The sequence below is a fragment of the Hyperoodon ampullatus genome (assembly GCF_949752795.1).
Source record: "Hyperoodon ampullatus genome assembly, chromosome: 7".
NCBI classification, from domain to species: Eukaryota; Metazoa; Chordata; class Mammalia; order Artiodactyla; family Ziphiidae; genus Hyperoodon; species Hyperoodon ampullatus.
Genome location: NC_136920.1, coordinates 90,707,497 through 90,732,618, shown reverse-complemented (window position 1 = coordinate 90,732,618; position 25,122 = coordinate 90,707,497). Strand labels below are relative to the sequence as shown.

Below are 25,122 nucleotides of genomic sequence, written 5' to 3'. Positions count from 1 at the left end.
GGAGAGAGCCTGGGCCCAAAGCAAAAATCATCACTGGGACAAAGAACACTATGTAGGAGCAGCAACCGTATCTGAGTCTTGGGGGCTCCATTCCCACCCCAAACCACAAAATGAGGGCCTTCAACACATTTAAGCAATCTCCACCCAAATTCCACACCAATTACATGGGGGACCTGCTCCACAGCCCTCCTCCTCTCCGCCACCCCACCAAAAATACTTTATTAATGAGAGGGCAGCATAAAGCCACGGGACTGCATCTGCTCGGGGACAATCCAGAGGGCAGCCTGGCACCAGCCCCAGCTGACACCCGACCCTCCTCCAGCGAGGACCCACTAAGCTATGCCTCCCTCTAATTACCAGGTGCCTGGCTCAGGGCCTGGCCAGTTATTTAGAGAACCAGCGCCCATGCCTCGCACAGATATCCATGAGGCCAGGGCTGCAGGCACCATCTGCTGAAAGCCTGCTGCCTGAAGCTGCCACCTCCTGACTCCACTCTCCTGGGACCCCTCCTGCCACCCCCGTGCCCAAGCTCGGGGCATCATGTCGCTTGCACACACAGCTGCAGAGTACATGCTCTCGGACGCCCTGCTGCCCGACCGCAGGGGCCCCCGCCTCAAAGGACTGCGCCTGGAACTGCCCCTGGACCGCATGGTCAAGTTCATAGCCGTGGGCTTCCCCTTGTTGCTGATGTCGCTGGCATTTGCCCAGGAGTTCTCCTCTGGTAAGTGGCTTCCAAGACCCTGAAGTGAGTCAGCCCCCACTGTCTAGATCACATGACTCGGGCCAGGCATCACCCAAAAGGCAGACTATCCATCCGTTTTGGGCACCAGCAAAGCAGAGGTGTTAAAAAAACTTTGAAAGTCATTTCTAAAATTTTCCAATAAAATATATTTGTCTTGGGCTTCCCTGGTGGTGCAGTGGTTGAGAGTCTGTCTGCCGATGCAGGGGACACGGGTTTGTGCCCCAGTCCGGGAAGATCCCACATGCCATGGAGCAGCTAGGCCCGTGAGCCATGGCCGCTGAGCCTGCGCGTCCAGAGCCTGTGCTCCACAACGGGAGAGGCCACAACAGTGAGAGGCCTGTGTACTGCCAAAAAAAAATATATATATATATATTTGTCTTAATTTCAGTACTTGTATGTTCTGTGTCATTGCAATGACTAAACTTTTATTTTGATTTTCATGTGGATGAAAGAGATTAGGATCCTATAATCTATCCAGGACTTATGACCTCTAAAGGTCTTAATTAGCCAAGCTTCAGATAACTCTCCTATCTTCTTGGAGTCTTCTTCCTACTCCCCACCTCCAGGATTATTGACTTGAGAACATATTAAGTGCCTGACAGAGTCTGGCGCATCATAGGTGCTGAATGAATCCACTCCTTCCTCTCCAAGAGCCCCAGCCCCATGCAAGAGCACTAACAAACACGTATACCCAGTGTTCTAGGTGCTAGATTAACACAGCAAATCTACCACCTCTATTAAAGACAACGTAGACTTTCCCAAGAACTGGGATTGCTGGCTTTCTTTTCTGGCTGTGTGCTGAGTTCACCACCTTTCCCAGGGAGGTGTGTCAGCCTCCCACTGCCTCTTCATCCACCCACAGTGCAGACCCAGAAACCTAGGGCCTGGGAAGAAGACAGTGCCTGCCAGATTCAGAAATGGCCAGAAAGCTCTTAGCTGATTGTCCCCTGGATCTCCATTCCTCCACCCCAACTCAGGGCTGCCTCAAAGCTGTGTTCCTGTTCCAGGGTCTCCCATCAGCTGCTTCTGTCCCAGTAACTTCAGCATCCGGCAGACTGCCTACGTGGACAGTTCCTGTTGGGACTCACTGGTTCACCACGAACAGGATGTGTCTGGCCAGCACAAGACGAAATCCCTCTGGCCTCACAAGGTAAAGTGGCAGGGGCTCTGTCAAGCCTGCCTCACGGCTGGGTGGAGGGGGGCAGAACTGCATCGATAGGTTCTCTCCTGCCTGCCTCTGCTTTTTTATTTTGGTCATTGACTTTCGCGTCTCTGGCATTCTTCAAATATCTGGTCATATTTGCCCACCCACTTTTATCTGATTGGAAGTTTTGTGCCTAGGGCTGAGGCTGTCAGTTCAAAGTAATCCCTTTGGGCCATTTCATTGGGAAAACCCCAGATATCAGTATCTGCAATCTGATATTCTGGGCTGGTCAGTTTTCCCAAGAATCATTCAATCCCTAATTTGGGTGGAGGCGGCAGCATGCAGTTGGTATCAAGCTCGTCTGCCAACCCTCTGGGAACTCAGCCGTGGGCGTCAGCATTCACTACTCATTCAGCTCACCCCCGTTCTCAGTAGGTTCCCCTGCCCTCAATGGACCCAAGTGCAGAATCTGTCTGGTTTAACGTTTCCAAAGAATAAACCACAAGGGCGGTCGGCTGAGTGCACCATGTTTCAGAAAGGATCTGTGGGTCTGTTTTCTCAATATCCCTGTTTCCAGCCCCACCTGCACCCCCATTTTCAGACACACCCGGTATCTCCCATCCCTGAGTCTTCCTGGTTCTGTGGTGAAAACAACCTGGCTGTACCCACCTCAACTCCTCATCCTCTCCACGGGCTGGTACCTTCTATCACGCAGCTGCTTCCCAGGTTTCAACACTTTGTTACTCTTGTCGCCTATTTTCTTTGTCCTTATAGGATTATGTCTTTTGGGTCCCTTTATTGTCATTCTAGTGGGGTTCCATGAGGGAGCAGAAGTAATATGTACGTCCAAGGCACAGTTTTAATCAGAAGTCACTCATAATGTTTTCTAGTTCTGACAATTTACAGGGCCTCAAAATGCCACAGTTCTAGGACCCAGACAAAACCAGAGACTTAATGGAAGGAGTTCATGAGGTGTCTGTCCCTGGAAGTGTTCAAGCAGGATCTAGATGGTAACAAGTTTAGAGTACTGCAGAGGGTATTCATATGTCAGAAAAGAGTCAAATTGTCGATCATCAGATGGCCGGAGTGCTCTTTAAGCCCAGATTCTCTGGCTCCACTTTAAGCCTACTGAAACAGAAGCTCGAGGGTGAAAAGCTCATTTTCAAGAAACATCATTTCTTAGACAGGAATGAAAACATTCTCATTTGCTCTCGTGGTCTAGTATACCTTTCCTAGCCTGCCTCTCTTGTTCAGAAACACACACACACACACACGCACACACACACACACAAATCAAATAGCCTCCCTCTCTCTTTTTCTTCAAACTCTCCTCTAAAAAAAAAAGCATCTATGGTTCAGGAGAAGTTATAGTCCAGTATTTCTTTTTTTTTTTTTTTTTTTTTTTTTTTTTTTTTTTTGCGTTACGCGGACCTCTCACTGTTGTGGCCTCTCCCGTTGCGGAGCACAGGCTCCAGACGCGCAGGCTCAGCGGCCATGGCTCACGGGTCCATCCGCTCTGCGGCATGTGGTATCTTCCCGCACCGGGGCACGAACCCGTGTCCCCTGCATCGGCAGGCGGACTCTCAACCACTGCGCCACCAGGGAAGCCCTCCAGTATTTCTTAAGGGAATAAGCTCCAAAATTGGATTGCCTGGTTCCAAATCCTGTTCACTCACCTGCTAGACATGTAACCCTGTATTGGGCACTTAACATTTTCATGCTTCAGTTTCTTGGTCTATAAAATAGAGATACTGATAGTACCTGACGAAGAATGAATAATGCATGTTCAGTACCCAGCAAAAATGTGGCTTAACTGAGCCTCTACGAGTAGGGTTTTTGCTGTGGGCAAAACAGTGGGTCCAACCTGTTAAGTGTGGTGAGTATGATAAGAAACATAAGGAAAAGTCCTTTATCTAAGGTAGCAAATAGTGTAGCGGAGGACGCCAGCTTTATGCATAGCCAATGTCAGTTTACACAAATACAGACCAGAAACAGCCCCCAAGGATTCCAAGACAGTGCCTGATGGCGTAGTTTGGTCTTACCAGGAATCCAAAGATGAGAAAAGGCCATTGCCCATGAGAGAAGGCAGGGCAGGCTATGTGGAGGAAATGGGACCTGACCTCCTCTCTGGAGGGTCACAGTAAAAGTCAGCCATGCCAGGGCCCCTGGAAGGACTTGGAAAGCTAATGGACTCTGGATGTCTGGAGCAGTCAGAGAAAGAAAAGTGGAAGATTGAGAATGAAGATGCTCTCCCCTAGCATGCCATGACTACCATTGGCCATGACCTCTAGTTAGCTACCCAGGCTAACATGCATGGAGAATGGGGACAGGAAGCTAGCGCTCCCTCTTGCTCTCTTTCTTTTCCTTCCTTCCTTCCTCCCTTCCTTCCTTCCTTCCTTCCTGTCTCTGTCTGTCTGTCTGTCTCTCTCTGCCCTCCCCTTCTGAGGCAGGAACCGGGGAATGAGAGCCCCTCACTCAGCACTCTGTCTGCAAGGTTGCAAGGCCTCGGCACCCTGGACCTCCCTCCTCAGCTCGCTCTCACCCTGCAGGCCCTCCCCTACTCCCTGCTGGCCCTGGCCGTGGCCATGTACCTGCCGGTTCTGCTGTGGCAGTATGCAGCCATGCCGGCCCTCAGCTCAGATCTGCTGTTCATCATCAGCGAGCTGGACAAATCCTACAATCGCGCCATCCGCCTGGTGCAGCACATGCTGAAGATCCGGCAGGAGGGCTCGGACCCGCACGCGTTCTGGGATGAGCTGGAGAAGTGAGTTGTCTCCTCCACTGCTTTCTGAAAGACGCGGTCGAGCCCTAAAATGGGATCTTGCAGAGTCATCTTTAAACTATCCTCTGCGCCATAGAGAATTCAGCGTTCTTAACACGTCACCGCATTGACTTTCTATCATCTCTGTACAGGGAGAGGGAAGGGACTCTGCCTCCAGTTTATAGGTGACTCCACTGAGTCACAAAGGGGTTAGCCTCTGAAAGACCACTTTTTCAGAACCCTGAATAGCTCCTCCCAGGCCTACAGAAAAAACATCCCAATCCTCCCAAATACTTTTCCTAGGCCCTCCACCACTGTCATCAACTACTTCCTCAGACTTCTGTCGAACAACTAAATGACAGAAACCTTCCACTCCACCTAGGCAGTCTCCTGCTTTCCTCCTGAACAAGCCATTCATTCATTTAAGCATTCATCTGTCATTTAGGAGCACCAGACACAGCTCTGGGTGCTGTGGATACGGGTGTGTGTGTGTGTGTGCTGGGGGCACGAGCTTATATTGTATTGAGGGAAAACAAACAGTGAATTAGCATAACACATAAGAAAGTTATATGGTAGAGGATAAGTGATACAAAGAAAACTAAGATAGGGGAAGGGGCTCAGGAAAGCTGGGAGGTGGAGGGGGGTGCAGTTTTAAATAGGGTGGCCAGGGCAGGCCCCCTCAGAGCACAGCTGAGCTAAGGTTAGAAACCATATTCTGCCTCAGGTTTGTGTACGTCTCTATCCTCTGAGAAAAGCTCCTCTCCTGTCTACCTTTCTGAACCCCATCTACCTTTGGAAGGCCAATCTAGGACATTATTCTCCATAGAGGTTTCTGAACACTCCAGCTCACACTGTATGTCTCTCTCCTAACTTTTACAACTACCGTGGTTTGTATCCATCATTTGAGCAACGGAACGAGCATTATTTTTATTCCCTGTTTGCATGTTTCATCTGCCCTTCCCTACAAGCCAGACTGCAAGCTTCTTCAGGGCAGAGACTGGACTACATCTACCTGAACACCACAGCTCTCAACAAACACTTGTTAGCAGATTTATTTCTATAAAATGAATGAACTGGCCTAAAAAAAAATCATACACAAAGGAAACAGACCAAGAACCAGAACGTGGTTATTTAGAATCCCAGTCCAGTGCTAAGTTAATAAGTCTTAATGCTTCTTAAGGATCCTACTTCAGCTTAGAGATTTAGTCTGCCTTCCCAGGCAGAAATCCAGAGTGATCCTTCATTATTCGCTGATCATTCACTGGGTTTACTGCATTGCACTCATGTCTTGGAGAATTAAGATACACTCACACACCTCTTTTGGGGGAAAGGAGGGGTTATGCTCAAAGAAGGCAGATATTCCTGTGAGCCAATAACGCCGTGTTGCATACACAGATGCTGTTACTTCCCCACGGGGCTCTCTCAGGATACAGTTCTAAATGGTCCCTCCTAATCTTGCCTCCTTTCTTCCCCTGCCCAGGGCTCGGAAAGAACGGTACTTTGAATTCCCCTTGCTCGAGCGGTACCTGGCCTGTAAGCAGCGCTCACACTCCCTAGTGGCTGCCTACCTCCTGAGGAACTCCCTCTTGCTCTTCTTCACCTCAGCCATCTACCTATACCTTGGCCACTTCCACCTGGATGTCTTCTTCCAAGAGGAATTCAGCTGTTCCATCAAGACAGGGCTGCTACATGATGAGACCCACATCCCCGATCCGATCACATGCAGGCTGACCTCTTTGTCTGTCTTCCAGATTGTTAGTCTCTCCAGTGTAGCAATATACACCCTGTTGGTTCCAGTGGTAATATACAACCTCATGCGGCTGTGTCGGTGGGACAAACGGCTCCTATCCATCTATGAGATGCTCCCGGCTTTTGACCTCCTCAGCAGAAAGATGCTGGGATGTCCCATCAATGATCTCAATGTGATCCTTCTTTTCCTCCGAGCCAACATCTCTGAGCTCATCTCTTTTAGCTGGTTGAGTGTCCTACGTGCGCTGAAGGACACGACCACCCAGAAGCACAACATTGACACAGTGGTTGATTTCATGACTTTATTGGCTGGCTTAGAACCCTCAAAACCTAAACATCTCACCCACGGGATGTGTGATGAAAATCCATAATTAAGAAACCATGAAGCAAGAAGTTTTATGGAAAGTAAAAATCTCTCCCCTTCTTCACAAGTCTCACACACTAATATACAAAAACACCCACTTTAGGATTGCTAAACTTGCATTTAGCTGAATCGAACATCCTGTATTATGCTATCCCAAAGGTGAGAAGATATAATCAATACATGGAAACAAATCTGAAAGTTGGAGCCGATGAGGCCAAAAGCTAAAAAAAATTAGATCTAGAGCTTAATATGAAGACAAAATATGAAGAAAAACTAAGACTAAAATTAAAATCTAGGGACTTCCCTGGTGGTCCAGTGGTTAAGACTCTGTGCTCCCAATGCAGGCGGCATGGGTTTGATCCCTGGTCGGGGAACTAAGATCCCTTATGCTGCACAGCATGGCCAAAAAATAAAAAATAAAAGTTACCATTATTTTAAAAAATTCAAAAAAAAAATTAAAGTGTAGACATTGCACAAAGGGAGAGGTCTGTACAGGCTATTAAATGGAGGCAGTTTCTTCTCACTGTATTTATGCCATGGTCTTTGTAGGATACACACTCAGTTTAGAGCAAGTGGGGTAATCTGGTAAGAAAATAAAGATATGAAATCCCTGGGAACCCTGTGGTGTGGCCTCAAACCTTAGGAATTCGCCCAGCTTGTCTTGTGGAAGTCACCAACCTTGCCCAGGGATCCTGTGGCCTGCAAGATGGGCCAAGAGATGCTGATGGCAGGAATTTGTCGTGTGCTCTTGGGGCTTAAGGACAGCATAGAACAAGGCCAGGGCCATGCATCAGCTGTGGGTGGAGCCTTGAGGTGTACAGATATGCTTTTTCATTGTGTAAACCAGGGACTCACTTCACCAAGGGCTGGGATTATGGGCTGCAGACTCCATAATTCTTGATGGGCCCAGATATGCTTCTAATACCCCAGGGGATGCGCTACCTCCACTTACAGCCAATCACTGATAGCAACCATTTAGAACTAACCAGGATAAACAGTAAAGTGTTGTTGGACTCCAACTCTCTCTTACCCATCTTAGCTTCTAACTCCTATTGCTATATTTGGAACCTTGATCTGACTCCAAAGGCCATGCTCGGACCACAGTACCATGCTGTCTCTCATTTGCTATTTGTAGAGCTGCACATTATGTATTTCTTCAGAGGATTTTTGCATAAGTCATTTAGACCCCCTTCATATAGATAAGTAGAAAAGTTAGGCAAAATCAGATTAGTTTACCTAAAACGAGCAAAGGGGTCAATATACCGACATTCATCAATGGCTTCCTGTTGTCGCTCGGTAAGAGCCTCACTCTTCAGTTGGTACACAAAACCTTCACAATCCAAATCCTGCCTGCTCCTTCAGTCTCTCCTCTTGCCTCTGTCCACATACATCTTCCACTCTGATCAACAACTTGCAGTTCCCACACTTCTCACGATGCTGAGCCTGTGAATATGCTGTCCCCACTGCCCAGGAGGCCCTCCTCTGTTCTTCACTGGGCCGACTGCTAGCTCTCCTTCAAAATCTGCCCAGGCATATTTCCTTCAAGAAGCCTTCCCAATCTCCTCCCTCCTTCCCTAACTAGGTGCTCTCATATCATCCAATACCTACCTCTGAGATAAAACGTATTACACGTAATAATATTAATAATATTAATATAGCCCATGTATTTGTCTTTTCCTCTTAAATAAGTTTCCTAAAGGCTGTGTCATCATAGGCACTAATAAATATTCTTCTGAATACATAGTGAATGAGTTGCTCAGGAACATTACATTGTCTGGAGAACACAGAACCAGCCACTAAAATACCCTGTATTGAAAAAGCTTTGTGCACAAACATGCACTTCACAGCAATTAATGACCAAAAAGTCAATCATGGAAGTAAATAATTATGTAAAATTATTATGCCGTAACTGGAATATTAAGCAGCCATCTAAAATAACATTTATAAAGAACTTATAATAGCACTACAAAATGACTATGATAATGGTAAGTGAACAAAAGAGGAAACATTATGTTCGGTATGATCTATATAAAATGCGTTAAAATATTAAACATACAAACTACTACATATAAAATAGATAAGCAACAAGGATATATTGTTTAGCACAGGGAATCACAGCCATTATCTTGTAATAACTTTCAATGGAGTATAATCTGCAAAAATACTGAATCGCTATGCTGTACACCTGAAACTAATATTGTAAATCAACCATACTTCAATAAAAAATTAAACATACATGTTAAAAGTGATTCACTTCGTATGGCAGCATTATGAATTTTAAAAAATCTTTGCACTGTATTTTCTAAATTTTGCATGAAATGTTTTAGAAATTGTAAGGAAATGTTTCTAATGAAATAAAGCCTGCAAGGACAAAATACAGCTGAACAGCAAATAAATCAGGCAGTTAGCAAATAAGGGTTAAAAAAAGAAGAAGAAAGAAAGAAAATCTGTCAATCAGAACTACCTATATTCAGGTTCCAAGGTAAAGTGCCAGTCTATAGTATGAAAGGCATGATTATGGATATTTTGTAAACTGAAAGTATTCCTGGCAATTTCCAAAAATGAATCTACATGGTTGCCTTGAGTATGCTTGCAAAAGCATACTGGAACCGTGAGTTCCAAAAGGACAGCTTTCAATATGAATGGACAAAAAGGACTCTCGTAGTCTTTCTCTCTGTGTTAAAACCATTTTGTCAAGACTCTTGTCACTGTTCTTACAATTCCAGAAATGAAGTACCTGGGTTATCGATTCTAAACCTCTTTTTTTGAACTGATTGTAAGTTACTTATTTTGGCGTTAGTTTTTTCTCCAGTAACTTACTGAACTTAGTGTTTTAACTCTGTACATATTTTCCTTAATTTCCGTATACAATTCTAGAAGTCTAAATTTTGAGTATATACAATGGTAATTATGTATCAGTAGAGTACCTTTCAGTTTATAACTATCCACCTCATTATTCTAAAGACTATATTCAGTTTTGAGAGGAAAAACCTGTGACCCAGAGGCTCACTCAACTAGTTAGTGGCATTGCTGGGAGAAAAATGAATACTACAAGCCTTCTGCCTTCCAGCCCAGCTCATTTACCAATACTGCATTCTAAAGAACTGTCTATTTATTTGATGATTAGACAGAACTTGGTTATAAAGTTAGAGCTATATACATATAAGTTCAGGTACAGAAACATATTTTTGGTTTCATTAGGCAAATATTTACTCAGTGCCTACTTAGTGCAAGCATATTATTAAAAGTGCCGGTTAAATCTTCCATCTTCCCTACTAAATCCTAATCTGAGAGCAGAGGACTTTTTTCTATTCACCACTGTAATCCCAGCTCCCAGTAAAAGGACAGTGTAACAGGCCCTCAAGAAACATCTATGCGAGCTGTATAAAGAAAGGAAGTAGGGAAAGCAGCAGTCCCAGCAATGCGTTGGCGTGCATCCTACAGTCGGGAAGGCCAGTCTGTATAAAGTGTGGAAAAGTGGTGCTGAAACGCAGTGGGTGGGCTTCGGAAGCGTGTATGAGATTGGCTTCGGGAAGATTTTTGTGCGTCTTTAGCTCAACAATAACACGCCTCAGCTAAACACACACAAGCGAGTCTCAAGGAGTCCTTTCCAGCCGCCCTCCTCCTCACCGGGTTCTCCCCTTCCCCTTCCCCCTTCCCCTCCCCTTCTCTTTCCCCCCTTTTCCCCTCTCCTCCCCTTCCCTTTCCCCCTCCCCTCCCCTTTACCTCACATTCCCCTTCCCCCTCCCATTCCCTTTCCTCCCCTTTCCCCTCCCCCTTCCCCTCCCCTCCCCTCCTCTTCTCTTTCCCTTCCCCTCCTTTTCCCCTCCCCTCCCCCTTCCCTTTCCCCTTCCCCTCCCCTTCCCTCTCCCTCCTCCCCTTCCTCCCCCTTCCCCTTCCCCTTCTCCTCCCCTCTTCCGGAGCCGAGGATCCGCCGGACCCGGAGGACCCAGTTCCCAGCCCCGGAAGTTACGCGCAGCCGGCGCCGTGATGTAAGTTCCGGTCACGGCTAACTAACGAGGCAGACGCGGAAGTGCAGGGAGGTGCCGGGAGCTGGGTTCGGTTGCAGGATTTGTGGCCAGCCCTGCGCCTCGTGAATGTTCTAGAGAGGACGATTCCTAGCGGCCCCATTCCACCAGCCCAGACCAGACGTAGCCGGCGCTAGGGGCCACTCCTCGGCCGAGGAGCTGATGCCGGCCGCTCCTTGGAGCCCCCGTAGCGGGGCTGGACCATGAGCCTGTTGGGCGGCCTGGCCTCCTCGCCGCGGGCCCCGCTGCAGTCCAGCAAGGCCAGGATGAAAAAGCTCCCGAAGAAGAGCCAGAACGAGAAGTACCGGCTCAAGTACCTGCGGCTGCGCAAAGCGGCCAAAGCCACGGTGTTTGTGAGTGTGACCGGCGCTCAGCCCTTCTCAGCCTCGAGCCTTTCCTAACTCGCGAAATCTTTCCCCGAACTGTTCCCCTTCCCAGAGTGACAGTATTAATATAGTGTTAGGTTTTACATTGTACATTACTTCTTGTTAGCCTCGTGCCTTGGACAAATTACGTAATTCCTGTAATCCTGTTTCCTCATCTGCAGATGAGAGCTAATAACTGCCTTGCAGACTTAATGAAGATTAAATGAGGAAAGTTAAGCGCTCGGTACCTAGAAGTTGTGCTAATAAGTTTTAGTCATTATCGTTATTACCGCAGAACTCTTGGAAATGCCTTTGAGCCTCCAGAGAACCCTGAGAATGAGGCGCTATTTTTAAAGTAGCAGCACTTAAGCCCCGAGAGATGATTTGCTCGAGGGCACTATGTCAGAGCCATGGCTCCAATGCAAACACCTGATTCTAGTTTCTTTAGTACTTCCATTACGCACCCTGTTTCCCAAGCACCCCGCATACCCATAACTGACCCCTTCCATGAACAGGCACATGAAGCTTTCAATATCCCCCCTTCTAACCTCTTTTGAGTCTTCCCGATCTTTTATTGTAGAGGCACTGGGTTTACTGAATGAATGAAATGGTTTTCCAGCCACAACTAAGTGTTACAATATTCTGGCTTGCTCAGGCTCACCTCAATGCTTGGAAATAGCAGGTGTCTCAAATATCTTCCCACATCTGAATCACCACTACCTTACCTCTTCTTCTACCAAAAGCTAGAACATCCCTCAGCTTTTTTGGAAGCATAAGGGAAGGTTTGGAAATCAGAGCATTCATTCCGAAAACATTTATTTGGCACTTGCCATGTACACTGGAGAGAAATAAGAAAAGCAGAATTAAGAGGATTTAGTATCTAATTATGTTACCTTTCTTTTATTCCCTAAATGTCAAAGGTACCTAAAGCTTGGCACCTATGTTGTTAGGATACTGGTTCCACCACGTCTATGCACAAGGTTTTGTGAAGAAAAAGGATATTGTTTTGATCATTCAAAGTTTGAGGTCCCAACTATGGAGCATCCAGATTGGAGCAGTCCCCTCAGGACTCATGCTTGGGAACTAGATTGAATCGTCAGTAAAGAAAGCTGATGCTTGAATACACATAAATAGGTTATGAAATTTAAGAATTTTATAGACTAGACTTGATTTTTTTCCATCTATATTTTCTCTTTAAGATTCATACTGCATGGGATGTTTTGGGTTAGGTTCACTTTGTAAGCTCCCCAAGAGTCAAGGCACTTGGGAATGGACCTTCCCCATATTTACAGGGGTTGAGTTTAAGCATCTATGATTTGAGCAGTATGCCCTTTTCTTTGCTAAAGGCTACCCTAATTAAGGTGACCATATGTCTTGGTTTGCCTAGGACAGCCCTACTTTGCCATATTGTTCTGGCAAAATCATTAATAGCTCCCCCTTTTCACGTGAAGGTGCCCCAGTTTCTATAAATTATCTAATTACTCTGCCCACATTAGAACTTGACCCTACCTTTACTTATAGGTTTGTTTACAGTTTCTCTGCAAGGTAGACTAGCACTTCCTTCTCACCCAGCAACACAGACTTCTTTGGTTTGGAATATAGCTCCTCTTCTTAGTATAATACTTTGATCTTTTATTCATTTTGTGTGACTATGTTCAAAATTTTCTTCAAGGAAAATGCTGCTATTTGTGATGAAATTGCTCGTCTTGAGGAAAAATTTCTTAAAGCTAAAGAAGAAAGACGGTGAGCTGGTTCATTTTGTGTTCAGAATTACATTTTTTGGTTATTGATATGGTGTTTCTGCTCCTAAGAATTTTCCTCCATCGGGATTTTTGTACTTTGCCCAGCCCACTGGCCACTAATCTGGTACAGAGAAAGTCACAACCTATGGTATTGGTTCCTGTTTACCCAGGTCGTGTTGGACCATGATGATGAAACAGCTCTATTCATCTCTCTGACAAAACCCTCTTGCCACATCTTATAAGTAATTTTATTATAACTCTGCAGTTATAAAAGCCAAGGGATAAAAGAAACTGCATTTCATTCTACATATCTTTATTCCATATGTAGTACTCCGTGAGTATATGTACATGTGCAGTTCATGGTATGTGCCCTTCAGAAGCCTAACACCTTCCAACATCCAGTTAGAAGAGCTCTCCAGATGCAAAAGAGATACGCTATAATCCTTTATCCTTAGCTTCTTGAAGTATTATTCTCTGGAGCTTTGTTTTTCCCGGGGTCCAATACGAACCTTATTTTTGTGAATGCAATCATCTTTGTATATGGTTCTGGCTTTTCCCAGTACTTGAATAAAATATGGAATTGTGATAAAACAAAAGCTCATACCTCTGCTCCCTTTCCTTCCCGACCTCAGGTACTTGCTAAAGAAGCTCCTTCAGCTCCAGGCTCTAACTGAAGGGGAAGCACAGGTTGCAGCTCCTTCCCACAGCTCCAGTTTGCCCCTGACTTACGGTGTGGCCAGCTCTGTGGGAACTATCCAGGGAGCTGGGCCGCTTTCTGGGCCTAGCACTGGAGCTGAGGAACCATTTGGGAAGAAATCCAAGAAGGAGAAAAAAGAAAAAGGCAAAGAGAACAACAAACTGGAAGGTACCTTGGGGAGAGGATATCAGTTGCCCCAGTGGCTCAACGACTAATGACGAAGACCTGGTACTAGCTGGTAGACACTCAGCCACAGAGATGACTTAAACTCTCACCTGGTCCTTAAGCAGCCCTGGTAGCCCTTGAAAACCAAGTGTCTTAAAGCCACTCCAGGTGGAGGAATTGCAGTTAGACCTGGTTAAACGTGATGGGAGCAGGCCAAGGCCTCCCCCTTCTCCTACACACCCGACTCTCTGAGTGCCTTCAGTTCAGTCTTTCCTAGAGGCAGGGAAATGGGCTTTGTGGCCTTTTGAGCACACAGATGACTTGGGAAATTGCTGACCTTATAAATGAAGTCAGAGGCCTTAAAAAGTATAAGGCTTTTAGATACTAAGCACTGATACCAAAATTGGTTACTGCCAGGTGGGTGGGTTAGAAGGATACTCAGGGCTTTGGGGAAAAGTCCCATGTGCCCATTCAGGGCGTGTATAGAACCAGGATTGGCTTATTGCTCTTAGCATCGTCCAGTTTTCCCTTCCCCTCAACACTGGGAAGGGCCTAAAGTGGGTGACCCCAGATTTGCGTTTCAGTTCTGAAGAAAACATCCAAGAAAAAGAAAATGGAGACAGGTGCTCGCAAGCTGGTTCAGCCCATTGCCCTGGATCCCTCAGGACGGCCTGTGTTCCCCATCGGACTGGGGGGTCTAACAGTATATAGCCTGGGGGAGGTGAGTGAGACCAGCGATAAAGAGAGAGGAGAATCAGAAATACGGGAGTGGGGTTGAGCCTTCCCTCCCTGTTCCCATTAGCAGCAGCCCCGTGCTGATCCAAACCAACCCCAGAAAATCTCCAGTCCCTAGGAAACCAGGTCAGTTTTGTCTGCTACACATCCTACGCTCTTTCTCTCTCTGATTTGAGTCACTGTTTGCAGCCCCAAGGTGGTTCTAAAGGCTACCACAGTACCCCGGATTTCTGCATTCTCTGGTGACCTCAGTGGCAGGTTGGGGGAATCTTTTTTTATAGATCATCACCGACCGACCTGGCTTCCATGACGAGGGTGCCATCTACCCTGTGGGCTACTGCAGTACTCGGGTATACGCCAGCATGAAGAGCCCAGACCAGGAGTGTCTGTACACCTGTCAGATCAAGGACGGTGGCACACAGCCTCAGGTACCCACTCCAAGAATAACTGCTGGTTTTCTTTTTTTTTTGAGGACCTTCTCTGTGACACGCACTTAATATATATTACCTATTCAGACACTTTACAAGGTAGATAGTGTGTAAGATGCAGAAAGTGATTGGCCCTGCATCACACCTCTGCTAATAAGTGATTTGAGCTGGGATGTGAATCTGCATTTGTATGATTGTCCTACTGACACCCATTCCCTTGAACCATGCTGGTGCTAATGTCAGTATGGTGACCACATGAGGCCTGATCAAGCTGCTTGTTTGTAAAGTGCAGGCCTACATTCAGGGAAGATTAGTTTGACACTCTGCCAACTCGGGTGGGACCAAGATGGAGACAGCAGAGAAACTGCACATTAGTTTCTGACTGCACGTAATCTTGAGGACCTGGGAGACCCGAATCCTAGTCGTATTAAGTATCTTTGTTCATCCTTCTCAGCGCTGTGGTTCAAGACAGTTCACTTTCCCAGTCTCCTCTGATCATTGGGGGAAAATAGACCATTTTCAGAGTTCCAGTATTCACTGTCTGATGATGTTACAGATCGCTGGAAAATGGGGTGGAAGGAGATAGAAGCAAGGGAAGGAACCTTTGAGCAGAAGCTGAGAGCCTGCCTGACACATGTGGATAGTATTGCATCACTCCTATCCTGGTTAGAACGCTGTCGGATGCAGCTGAGAGTTCGGATGACCTTGGCCATGCAGCATTTCTCTTTAGAAAGTGCTCTAACAGACTCGATATTGTAGCAATAATTATAACAAATCTATACGTTCAAGGAAGATCTAATCAAAATCCTAATAGAATGTAAATGGTAATTGACAAGCTGGTCCTTAATTTCCTCTGAAAGGCAAATTGCTAAAATATTTAAAAAAAAAAAAAAAAAAAGTCTTTGGGGTTTTTTTTGTTTCCTTTATTAAGCCACTAACCCATCCAGACATTATTTTCAGTTACATTGTGAGCTTTAATTTTTTTCCCCTAACATCAAGTGACACATTTAGTATATACTAAATACATATAGTACTTGAATATGTTTCCAGACGATTCTATTTCATCTATTTGTCTATAAATGCCAGTATGACTTTTAATTGCTTTAGCTTTATAAAATGTTTTATACTATAAATATGTTAAAAAAATATTGAACAATATATTTATAATCCTAGGGTGAGGTGAAAAGGTTTTCCTTAGCAAGATGTGAAAAGTAGAAGCCATAATGTAAAGTAGTAACAGATTTGACTATTAAAATTTTAAACACTTCTGAATGACAAAAACCACCATAATCAAAGTTAAAAGCGACAGGGCTTCCCTGGTGGCGCAGTGGTTGGGAGTCCGCCTGCCCGTGCAGGGGATATGGGTTTGTGCCCCGGTCTGGGAGGATCCCACGTGCCGTGGAGCGGCTAGGCCCGTGAGCCATGGCCACTGGGCCTGTGCGTCCGGAGCCTGTGCTCCGCAACGGGAGAGGCCGCAACAGTGAGAGGCCCACGTGCCGCAAAAAAAAAAAAAAAAAAAAGCGACAAGAAGAAAATATGTAACAGTGGATTAATATCCAGATGAAGTGCTCTTGTGGTCTAAGATAAAAAAGCAGTCAGATAAAACAGGCATTTCACAGAAACAGTGCAGATGGTCGATGAGAGCAGACCTTACTAGTAGTTAAGGGAGATGCAAATAAAACAAAGATCTTATTTTTTCTCATAGGCAAATATAAGATAGATAATAGCAAATGTTGGCCAGCATGTAGGAAAATAAGTACAAATGGCATTAGTAGGAGGGAAAATTTGTAAAGTTCCTTTTTTTGGAAGGCAGCTGGGCAATATCAATTTTAATGTGTGACTCCTTTGATCCAGAATACTTCTAGATATTCTAGTATGTCTTAGAGAAATGTGCAAATGTGAACACAAGAATTACGTACAACAATGTAATTGTGGCATTGTTTGCAATAGCAAGAAGTTAAAAGTAGCCTAAATACCCACCAATAGGAGAATGGTTAAAAATTAAGATATATCCACCTTGTGTAATATTATACGGCAGTTAAAAGAATGAAGTAGGGAAAGATCCCCAAACCAAAATACTACATTTTGGCCTTTTAATTGCTCTTTGCTCAAATAGAATATATAGTTTACACACAATATAAAAAATTGGAGTTGGCATGATCAATACCAAATAGAAGAGCAATCCTGAAATATTTAAAGATAATTGTTTACGGTTTTTTCATGAATTAGCTGAGAAATCAGTATAAACCATCACAATGTTAAACTTGCAGCATGTCACTGAAGTAACAAAACCATTGACTAAAACTACTCTCAAGATAATTTATTATTGACAAAATTGAAAGAGCTCTAAAATTGACACAGGAAAATTGAATCAAATGAAATAACCACAGAAGAAAACTAACAGCAGTAGAAACTGTACTCAGTAAGGTTTGCTTTTGGATTCTAAAAAAATGATCAATAATGCACATCACTGGGGGGAAAAAGAAAAAAAAAAAAATATATATATATATATACAGAAAATAAATTCTGTGTGGAATAATTTTATTAAACATTGAAAAACTGGAAACTGCTTAACTGAACTTTATAGAAGACTGATTAGGGAATTTAACTGACTAAATAGAACCTGTTACAGGAATTTTTTTTTTTTTTTTTTTTTTTTGCAAAAAGTCCTGAACTTTATAGAAAACTGGTCAAGGAATTAAGTTGGGTAGATAGCACTTGTTACAAAAATGCTTTCTTGGCAGAAATTCCTCAGTATTAGTATAATTTTGATTTAACAGTTTCTTTTTATAAATAGGATATTTTACAACTCAAAAAGTAAAGTGAAATGGCAATTTACATTCAAAATGGCCTATACTCTTCCTAGGCATTATAAAGTAAATCTAAGATTATATGAGAATGATTTCATTTGTTTTTAAAATACCATTTGTATTTATATTTACAAATGTAAGTAAGTGGATAAGAAAGCATCTGGAAAGGTATATAAGAAATTAAGTGTTGGCCTTTGGAGAGGAGTCAAGCAAAGAGTATAAAATTAAACAGTCAAAAGCCTTTCCCTGTTTTCTTGGCTTGGAATTTCTAACAGCCCTCTAGATGGTACCCACCTCCTACCTGGTATACTCCTACCTGATATACTCAGCTTCAGGTTCCAGAGTGAAGAAAGAGTAATAGCAGTAGCATGACTCTCTCTACCACCTTTCCTTGAAGACTGACCTCATTGCTACTTTGTATTTCTCAGTTTGAAATTGTTCCTGAAGATGATCCCCAGAATGCCATTGTCAGCTCTTCTGCAGACGCCTGTCATGCAGAACTGCTCAAGACCATAAGTGCTGCTATGTAAGTTGACCAACAGCTTGGAGACAGGCTAAAAAGATCACTTTGGGTACACTGAGGCCTTCTCTCTTGCTTTTAATGAGTAGAGATCCCTTATTTTATAGAAAGCTATCCTGTGTCCTTTGAATGTCTTAGCAGCTACAGTCTTCAGAGTATGCACGTGAGGAAAGCTTATTCCGTGTGTTCATGCCCACATTCTCATCTCCCTCTCAGCTCTCAAGCTAAAATTCTCCCTCTCCTATTTAGGGGGAAACTAATGCCCAACGTGCATCCATCTGGAGCTGACTTTTTTGGGTTTTCTCATCCAACCATCCACAACCTGATCCAGAGTTGTCCAGGAGCTCGAAAATGCGTCAAGTAAGTGGGGTCAAATCCATTGCCTTGAAAGAAGCCCCATGATCAGTGGGCCAGGGACCTAAACTGGCGGTCACTGCTCTGCTCATTCATCTATTTAATGAGCTGCTTCTGTGCACAAGGCACAGTATTGGTCCTCTGCGGCCCCTGGATGGCGAGCAGGAGCCAGTACCCCACTGCACTGAAGTTGTTATCACCTGTGTGCACCATGACAGCAAATGGATTGGGAAGTCCTGCAGAATAAGTGTCACTAAAGAAGGCTGTCTGGGTGCTTTTCATTTTTGGTTAGTTAATACGTTTTTCAGATATATATGGGAGAGACCTAAAGAAAAAAATACCTGATCCCTTTGGAGGGAAGAATGGGTTGTATGGCCAACAGACAACTCAGTAATGATCCCTTTGGAGGGAAGAATGGGTTGTATGGCCAACAGACAACTCAGTAATGATCCCTTTGGTCCTGCAGTTACCAGTGGGTGAAGTTCGACGTGTGCAAACCTGGAGACAGTCTGCCACCCCAAGGACAGCTAGAGAATGATGCAGCTACAAGCTTTGAAGCCTTTCAGAGACAGACCTTCCATAAAGATCATAATGATCCCATTCTACAAGGTATCTTTTATTTTTTCCCTTCTGGTTTGAAAATTGGCCATTTTTAGGCAACCCTCCCCTCTTCATTCATTGCTGAGTATCCCATATCTGGGCAGTGAGTGATAGAAGCTTCCCCTGCTCCAGCCATGGGCAGCCCTCGCAGAAGTCACAGGGCGTGGCTGAGATCATGGTGAGGCGGGGCTCACCGAGAAACTAGGGCATCTCATTTTCTAACCTAAATAAGACCTAAGCAGAATACAAGGGAAAGTTTACTGTGGGACTGAAATTTCAGATGTAGTAAAGGGGATCAGGTCATGGCCTTGGTCCTGCCTATGTTCCATGGATTCCCTCCCACAAATGAGTGGAGTGATCAGGGGATCTGGCATAGGAGTCATTTAGGGAGAGCTCTGGACTAGAAATAAGAAGATAGAATTAACTTCTCTGTCTCTGCCTACTATGCTGTGTAACCCCAGGCAAGTCACTTGATCTATTTCAGCCAGTTTTGTTCTTCTCTTTTAATATTTTATTGAAGTATAGCTGATTAACAATGTTAATTTCTGCTGTACAGCAGCGATTCAGTTATACACATATATACTTTTTCATATTCTTTTCCATTATGGTTTATCACAGGATATTGAATATAGTTCCGTGCTGTACAGTAGGACCTTGTTGTTCATCCGTCCTGTATATACTAGTTTGCATCTGCTAGTCCCAAACTCCCAATCCTTCCCTCCCCCTTGGCAACCAAAGGTCTTTTCTCTATGTCCGTGAGTCTTTGTTTCATAGATATGTTCATTTGTGTCATATTTTATATTCCACATATAAGTGATCACATGGTATTTCTTTCTCTTACTTTGCTTAGTGTGATAATCTGTCCATCCATGTTGCTGCAAATGGCATTATTTCATTCTTTTTTATGGCTAATATTCCTGTGCGTGTGTGTATGTGTATATGCCACATCTTCTTTATTAATTAACCTGTCAATGGCTTGGCTATTGTAAATAGTGCTGCTGTGAACATAGGGGTGCATGTGTCTTTTCGGGTTATAGTTTTGTCTGGGTAAATGCCCAGGAGTGGGATTGCTGGGTCATATGATAATTCTTTTTTAGTTTTTTAAGGAACCTCCATACTGTTCTCCATAGTAGCTATATCAATTTACATTCCCCCAACAGTGCAAGAGGGTTCCTTTTTCCGTATCCTCTCCATTATTTATTGTTTGTATATTTTTTGATGATCCATTCTGACTGGTGTGAGGTGATACCTCATTGTAGTTTTGATTTGAATTTCTCTAATTAGAGATGTTGAGCATCTTTTCGTGTGCCTCTTGGCCACCTGCATGTCTTCTTTGGAGAAATGTCTATTTAGGTCTTTGGCCCATTGTTTGATTGGGTTGTTTTTTTGTTTTTGAGTTGTATGAGCTGTTTGTATATTTCGGAACCTAAGCCCTTGTCAGTCGCATCATTTGCAAATATTTTTTCCCAGTCCGTAGGTTGTCTTTTCATTTTGTTTATGGTTTCCTTTGCTGTGCAAAAATTTATGTTTGATTAGGTCCCATTTGTTTATTTTTGCTTTCATTTCTATTGCCTTGGGAGACTGACCTAAGAAAACATTGGTACGATTTATGTCTGAGAATGTTTTGCCTATGTTCTCTTCTAGGAGTTTTATGGTGTCATGTCTTATAATGTCTTAAAGCCATTTTGAGTTTATTTTTGTATGTGGTGTGAGGGTGTGTTGTAACTTCACTGACTTACATATGGCTGTCCAATTTTTCCAGTACCACTTGCTGTATTTCAGCCACAGTTTTCTTCATTGTAAAAGTAAATATCTGTCCTGTCTTACCAAACAAGGGCAGAACTGGGCTGACAGATGCAAAAGAGTTGAAAGAATTAAAAGGACATGTATGTGTCTGATCAAGCCAGTCTCCTGAGATTCCCAGGCAGCAGTGGAACTTAAGGAATTTTTTTTCTCCAGGATCCTTGGACCTCCCAGAGCTTCAGCCTACAGCCTTTGTGTCTTCTTATCAACGCATGTTGCTGACACATGAACCCTTGGTAGATACTCACCTACAGCACTTGAAGTCTCCGTCGCAGTGTAGCCCAACTCAGTCTTCAGATTGAACAAGAAGAGATCGATAACCACATCATTTTCATCAGGATGGATTTTTTAACTTAAACTAAAACTTAAGACTATATGGAAGAAGGCAGCGACTCAAGTGAAGAAGGTAGTAAATTAACACATTTTGTCGCAGAGGTTCCCATGGTGACAGCTTTCCTGGGAAAAACTTCAGCTGCTTTATTTTTAGTAATAAATTTTTCTTGACAGTTCTGCTTATTTTCATCTTGTAATCAGGATATAATCTTTTGGCTTAGCTCTGCCTGAGGTAAACTTAAGTCCTTTGTAAACCAGAGGGAGAGATGGCTGCTGACTCATGAGGAAGGTAGTAAGATTCTGACAACCTTGCACCCTTGATTCTGATCTAGGTCAGTGAATATTAAGTCGCAGCCCCTGCAACCAGCTGCTGCTTTGTTTTCATGTCAGCGTCACCACAATCAAATCCTGCTTATCCCCAAGCTGCAAGGTCCAGTCCCAGGCCCATGTTCATCTTTTTCACATTTCACAAGGGGATCAAAAAATCCTCTCTAACCCTTCCTACATTCCCTTTGTGGCTCCTTATTGGAGAATGTGCTTTTAGCTAAACCACATGATAACACACATTTAGATAGAACGTGATTGGTTCCCATCCTCCGTAACAGACTCACCCCAACAGTTCGTTAGTCGTGTAATGATGTAATTCCGCATTCTGTATAACTGAATTTTTTGGACTCTACTTACAGCATTCAGGTAGAGGCATACCACAACACCTAATCCCAGCCAGTACAACTCCACGGTGCCTTGTGGGATGCTTTGCTGCCCACCCAGCCCGGTACCAGGGCTGGCTGGAATGGGAAGGAACAAAAGGACCCCGGAAGTAGAAGAATGGGGAAGGTGGTGAGAACTGGATTGTCACTGTGCTACCATCCATAGCTGCTAACGGAGGAGGAAACAAATGGGCCTAGCATCTTACAGGACTATATCTGGATGGCAGAGGGAGGGATCAGATGCAGCATTTAGAGCATATCACACTGGCCACTGCAAAGTATCAGAAACTAAAGTAACTAACATTAATTTTATGATTCTTAATTATAGTCTTACAAGTTTGTATAGCTTTTACAGTGCAAAAAAAAAATAGTAAAATTTGGATAATAGCAAATCAGGGATAGAAAGGAGATTACTCAAAACTGTTAATGTTTTTCTTTTTTCTCTGCATAAGGTGCCTGAAGCCATTTGCACTTACACAGAAATGGTATATGCTGCTTTTATCACATAACCAATATCTTTCCATTCTGTTACAGCCTGAGTTAATCACAGATTCAAAGTAAGTGTCATTCTAAGAAGGACATTAAAAAAAATTTATGTAACTTAGTGCACGGTTTACTTTACTAAGTATTCATTTTGTAGCTTTCCTAGAACAGTGTTTTTCAAACTACAAATCTCAACACACTAGTTGTTAAACTTAGGCAATCAAGACCCACATCTTTTAAAATTAAATTAGAAGACAATTAGAACGTATTGGAGTGCATCACATGTCAAAGGTTGAAACTGGTTTCAACTATAGTGTGTATATAGGCCTTTATATTACCATTCACACAATACACATGGGGATACATGGAATGATGTAAAATGTTTTTACTATGGATCATCATTTTAAGTAACCTGAAAAACACTGCCCTAGCTAGCATACTTAAAAAATCTTTTCATCTATTAGATTGTTAAAGATTTCTTAAGTTTGACAACATCCAATGTCAGTGAAAATGAGGGAGAAAATGGGACTATGCCTTGGTGGAAATGTAAACTGTTGAACCCTTTGGGAGGGTTAAGCTGCAGGTGTCAAAATGTTAAACATATTTATCCTTAAACCCATTATTCCATATTAAGGACCCTAAGGAATTAAGTGCGGTATGGTGTTTGCACGTAACAGTTATCACAGTATTTGTTTAAAACCCTCTGCGTCCACTAATGGCAAATTGGTTAAAGAAAATATGGAGCTCCCACAAACTGAAACAAACTAAATCTGTTTTCACTTTACATAGGAAAATTATTTTGCTAGAATAAGTCAAAACGCAGATTAAAAAATAATATACCATGTAGTAGTATGTAAAATGTGACCTAAACAAATCAAGTGATGTTCACCAAGATGTTGTGTCTCCAAATGATGAATTTTGTGGTGATTTTTACTAACTTATACTTTTCTTTAGCATCCAAGTCTTCTATAGTGATTATGAATTCGATTTTTTTCAAACAGTAAAAAGTTATTTTCATTTGGGAAAGAAACTGAATTCCCACAGCATGTTTTAAATTATTCAACCATTAAAAATAAACTTTCATATGACTTTTCATTAAGATATCCACCACCTAAACCTAACTTTTTACACTGTGTGCCCTAGCTTACTGGGGGTGAAGGGAACCTGGGCCTGGAGCGCTTAACTGTTTCTAGCTTCTTCCAAGTTAGAACAGCCGCCACGCGTGTTGAGTGTTGTGGTGAGGAGGAGTGGACAGCAGATTGGCTTTTCCGCAGGAGTCTGTTACCGGGTCCGTGGTTCCCGTTAGGCCGGATGAGTAAGAGGCCAAGGTTTGGGTGTTTGTTAGGAGCCAACGGTGCACTGGGAAGTCCTCGAAGGAGCAGAGTTCCTCGCAAGCTGCGTAGCTGTTTCGCTTTTTACTAAGATCCTGGCACTGACGAAGCATTCCTGCTCTTCAGTTACACCAGGGCCCCTTGGGGACACGTATGGCGAGAGAGATGCTTATGCTTTCGTTCTCATTTTTCACATTAAGGGAATGGAAACTACCCACAGATAAGTCTCACTCCTTTCTCCGCTTCAGAGGACAATTTGCAAGCCCATTCATAACCCAGTTTTGACTAGAGAGGAACGTGTACACGTGACTAATTATACTTTTATTTCCAGCTTCTTAGAGATTACAGACAATTGTCAAGTGCCTTTAACTGTTCTTAATCAACCAATAAACAGCATTATGATTCTTAATAGTATACACAAAAGCCCTCTTTCACATTTGCCCCATCTATTTTTCTAAATGCTTATCGTGTAGCTTTACTTTCAGCCTCACGTTGTTCTTCCATCTGGATTGTCCTTTTCATAGTTAAACCTCTTACCTTTAAAGAGCCTGATATCTCTGTTTGCTTCTCAGTGACCTCTGCGGTCACATGGCCTCCCCATGGGCTGCTCCACCTCACCTTTCTCTTCCCTCCTTGAGGCCGTCCCTTAGCGCCTCCCAAAATGCCTTCACATGATTCTGGTTTCTTTCTGTTAAATATTCACATTATCATTACTTAGACTAAAGGAATAGAATTGTTTTCAGCTTGGAACAAAATAGGGCTGAAATCAGTTCTCTGAAAGATTGTGGTGTAGTGGAAGAAACATTTCAGTTCCACATGAGGAAAAACTGTTGGGAAGTTTAGAAGGGAAACTTTATACAGAAATTTGATAACCACCTCTCATATTTTATAGAAAAAAACATAAATGCTAGCCGGCCTGCATGGCCTTAAAATCTCTTCCAACCCTGAGTTTCCACGGTCTGGAGGTAAGGGGACAAAAGTGTTAAAGACATTTCACTCCCAGTAATAAGGGAAGTGAATGACATTGAGATTCAAGTTGTTTGTAGTTTGGAATTAGTCTAATATGGATACCTGGCCCAACTGGAGGACAAAAGACAAGCGTTTCATTTGCCTACCAGCTCTGGCATCTCACAATATGGAAACAGCCATGTGCTAGCCGGGCGCTGTCAATGAGGCAGTTCTGTTCATTTCCATTAAAAAGCAATAGCTGTCGTTTAAACTCCTAAATGCCCAAATCTAAAGGATCCACACTTAACGT

At 43.5% G+C, this 25,122-nt stretch overlaps 2 protein-coding genes across 2 annotated transcripts; both read left to right on the top strand.

Annotated features, from left to right (window-relative positions):
- Positions 1–540: 540 nt before the first annotated feature.
- PANX3 (pannexin 3) lies at positions 541–6,767 on the top strand (the record flags this gene model as incomplete). Its single annotated transcript, XM_079708244.1, has 4 exons — positions 541–721; positions 1,750–1,892; positions 4,436–4,650; positions 6,128–6,767. 4 exons carry the CDS (start codon positions 541–543, stop codon positions 6,765–6,767), a joined length of 1,179 nt encoding a protein of 392 aa, XP_079564370.1.
- A 4,066-nt stretch (positions 6,768–10,833) lies between these two features.
- TBRG1 (transforming growth factor beta regulator 1) lies at positions 10,834–21,516 on the top strand. Its single transcript, XM_079707995.1, has 9 exons — positions 10,834–11,141; positions 12,826–12,896; positions 13,528–13,760; positions 14,342–14,478; positions 14,774–14,920; positions 18,159–18,256; positions 18,500–18,610; positions 19,071–19,213; positions 21,164–21,516. Exons 1-9 carry the CDS (start codon positions 10,992–10,994, stop codon positions 21,307–21,309), a joined length of 1,236 nt encoding a protein of 411 aa, XP_079564121.1. The 5' UTR covers positions 10,834–10,991; the 3' UTR covers positions 21,310–21,516.
- Positions 21,517–25,122: the final 3,606 nt, after the last annotated feature.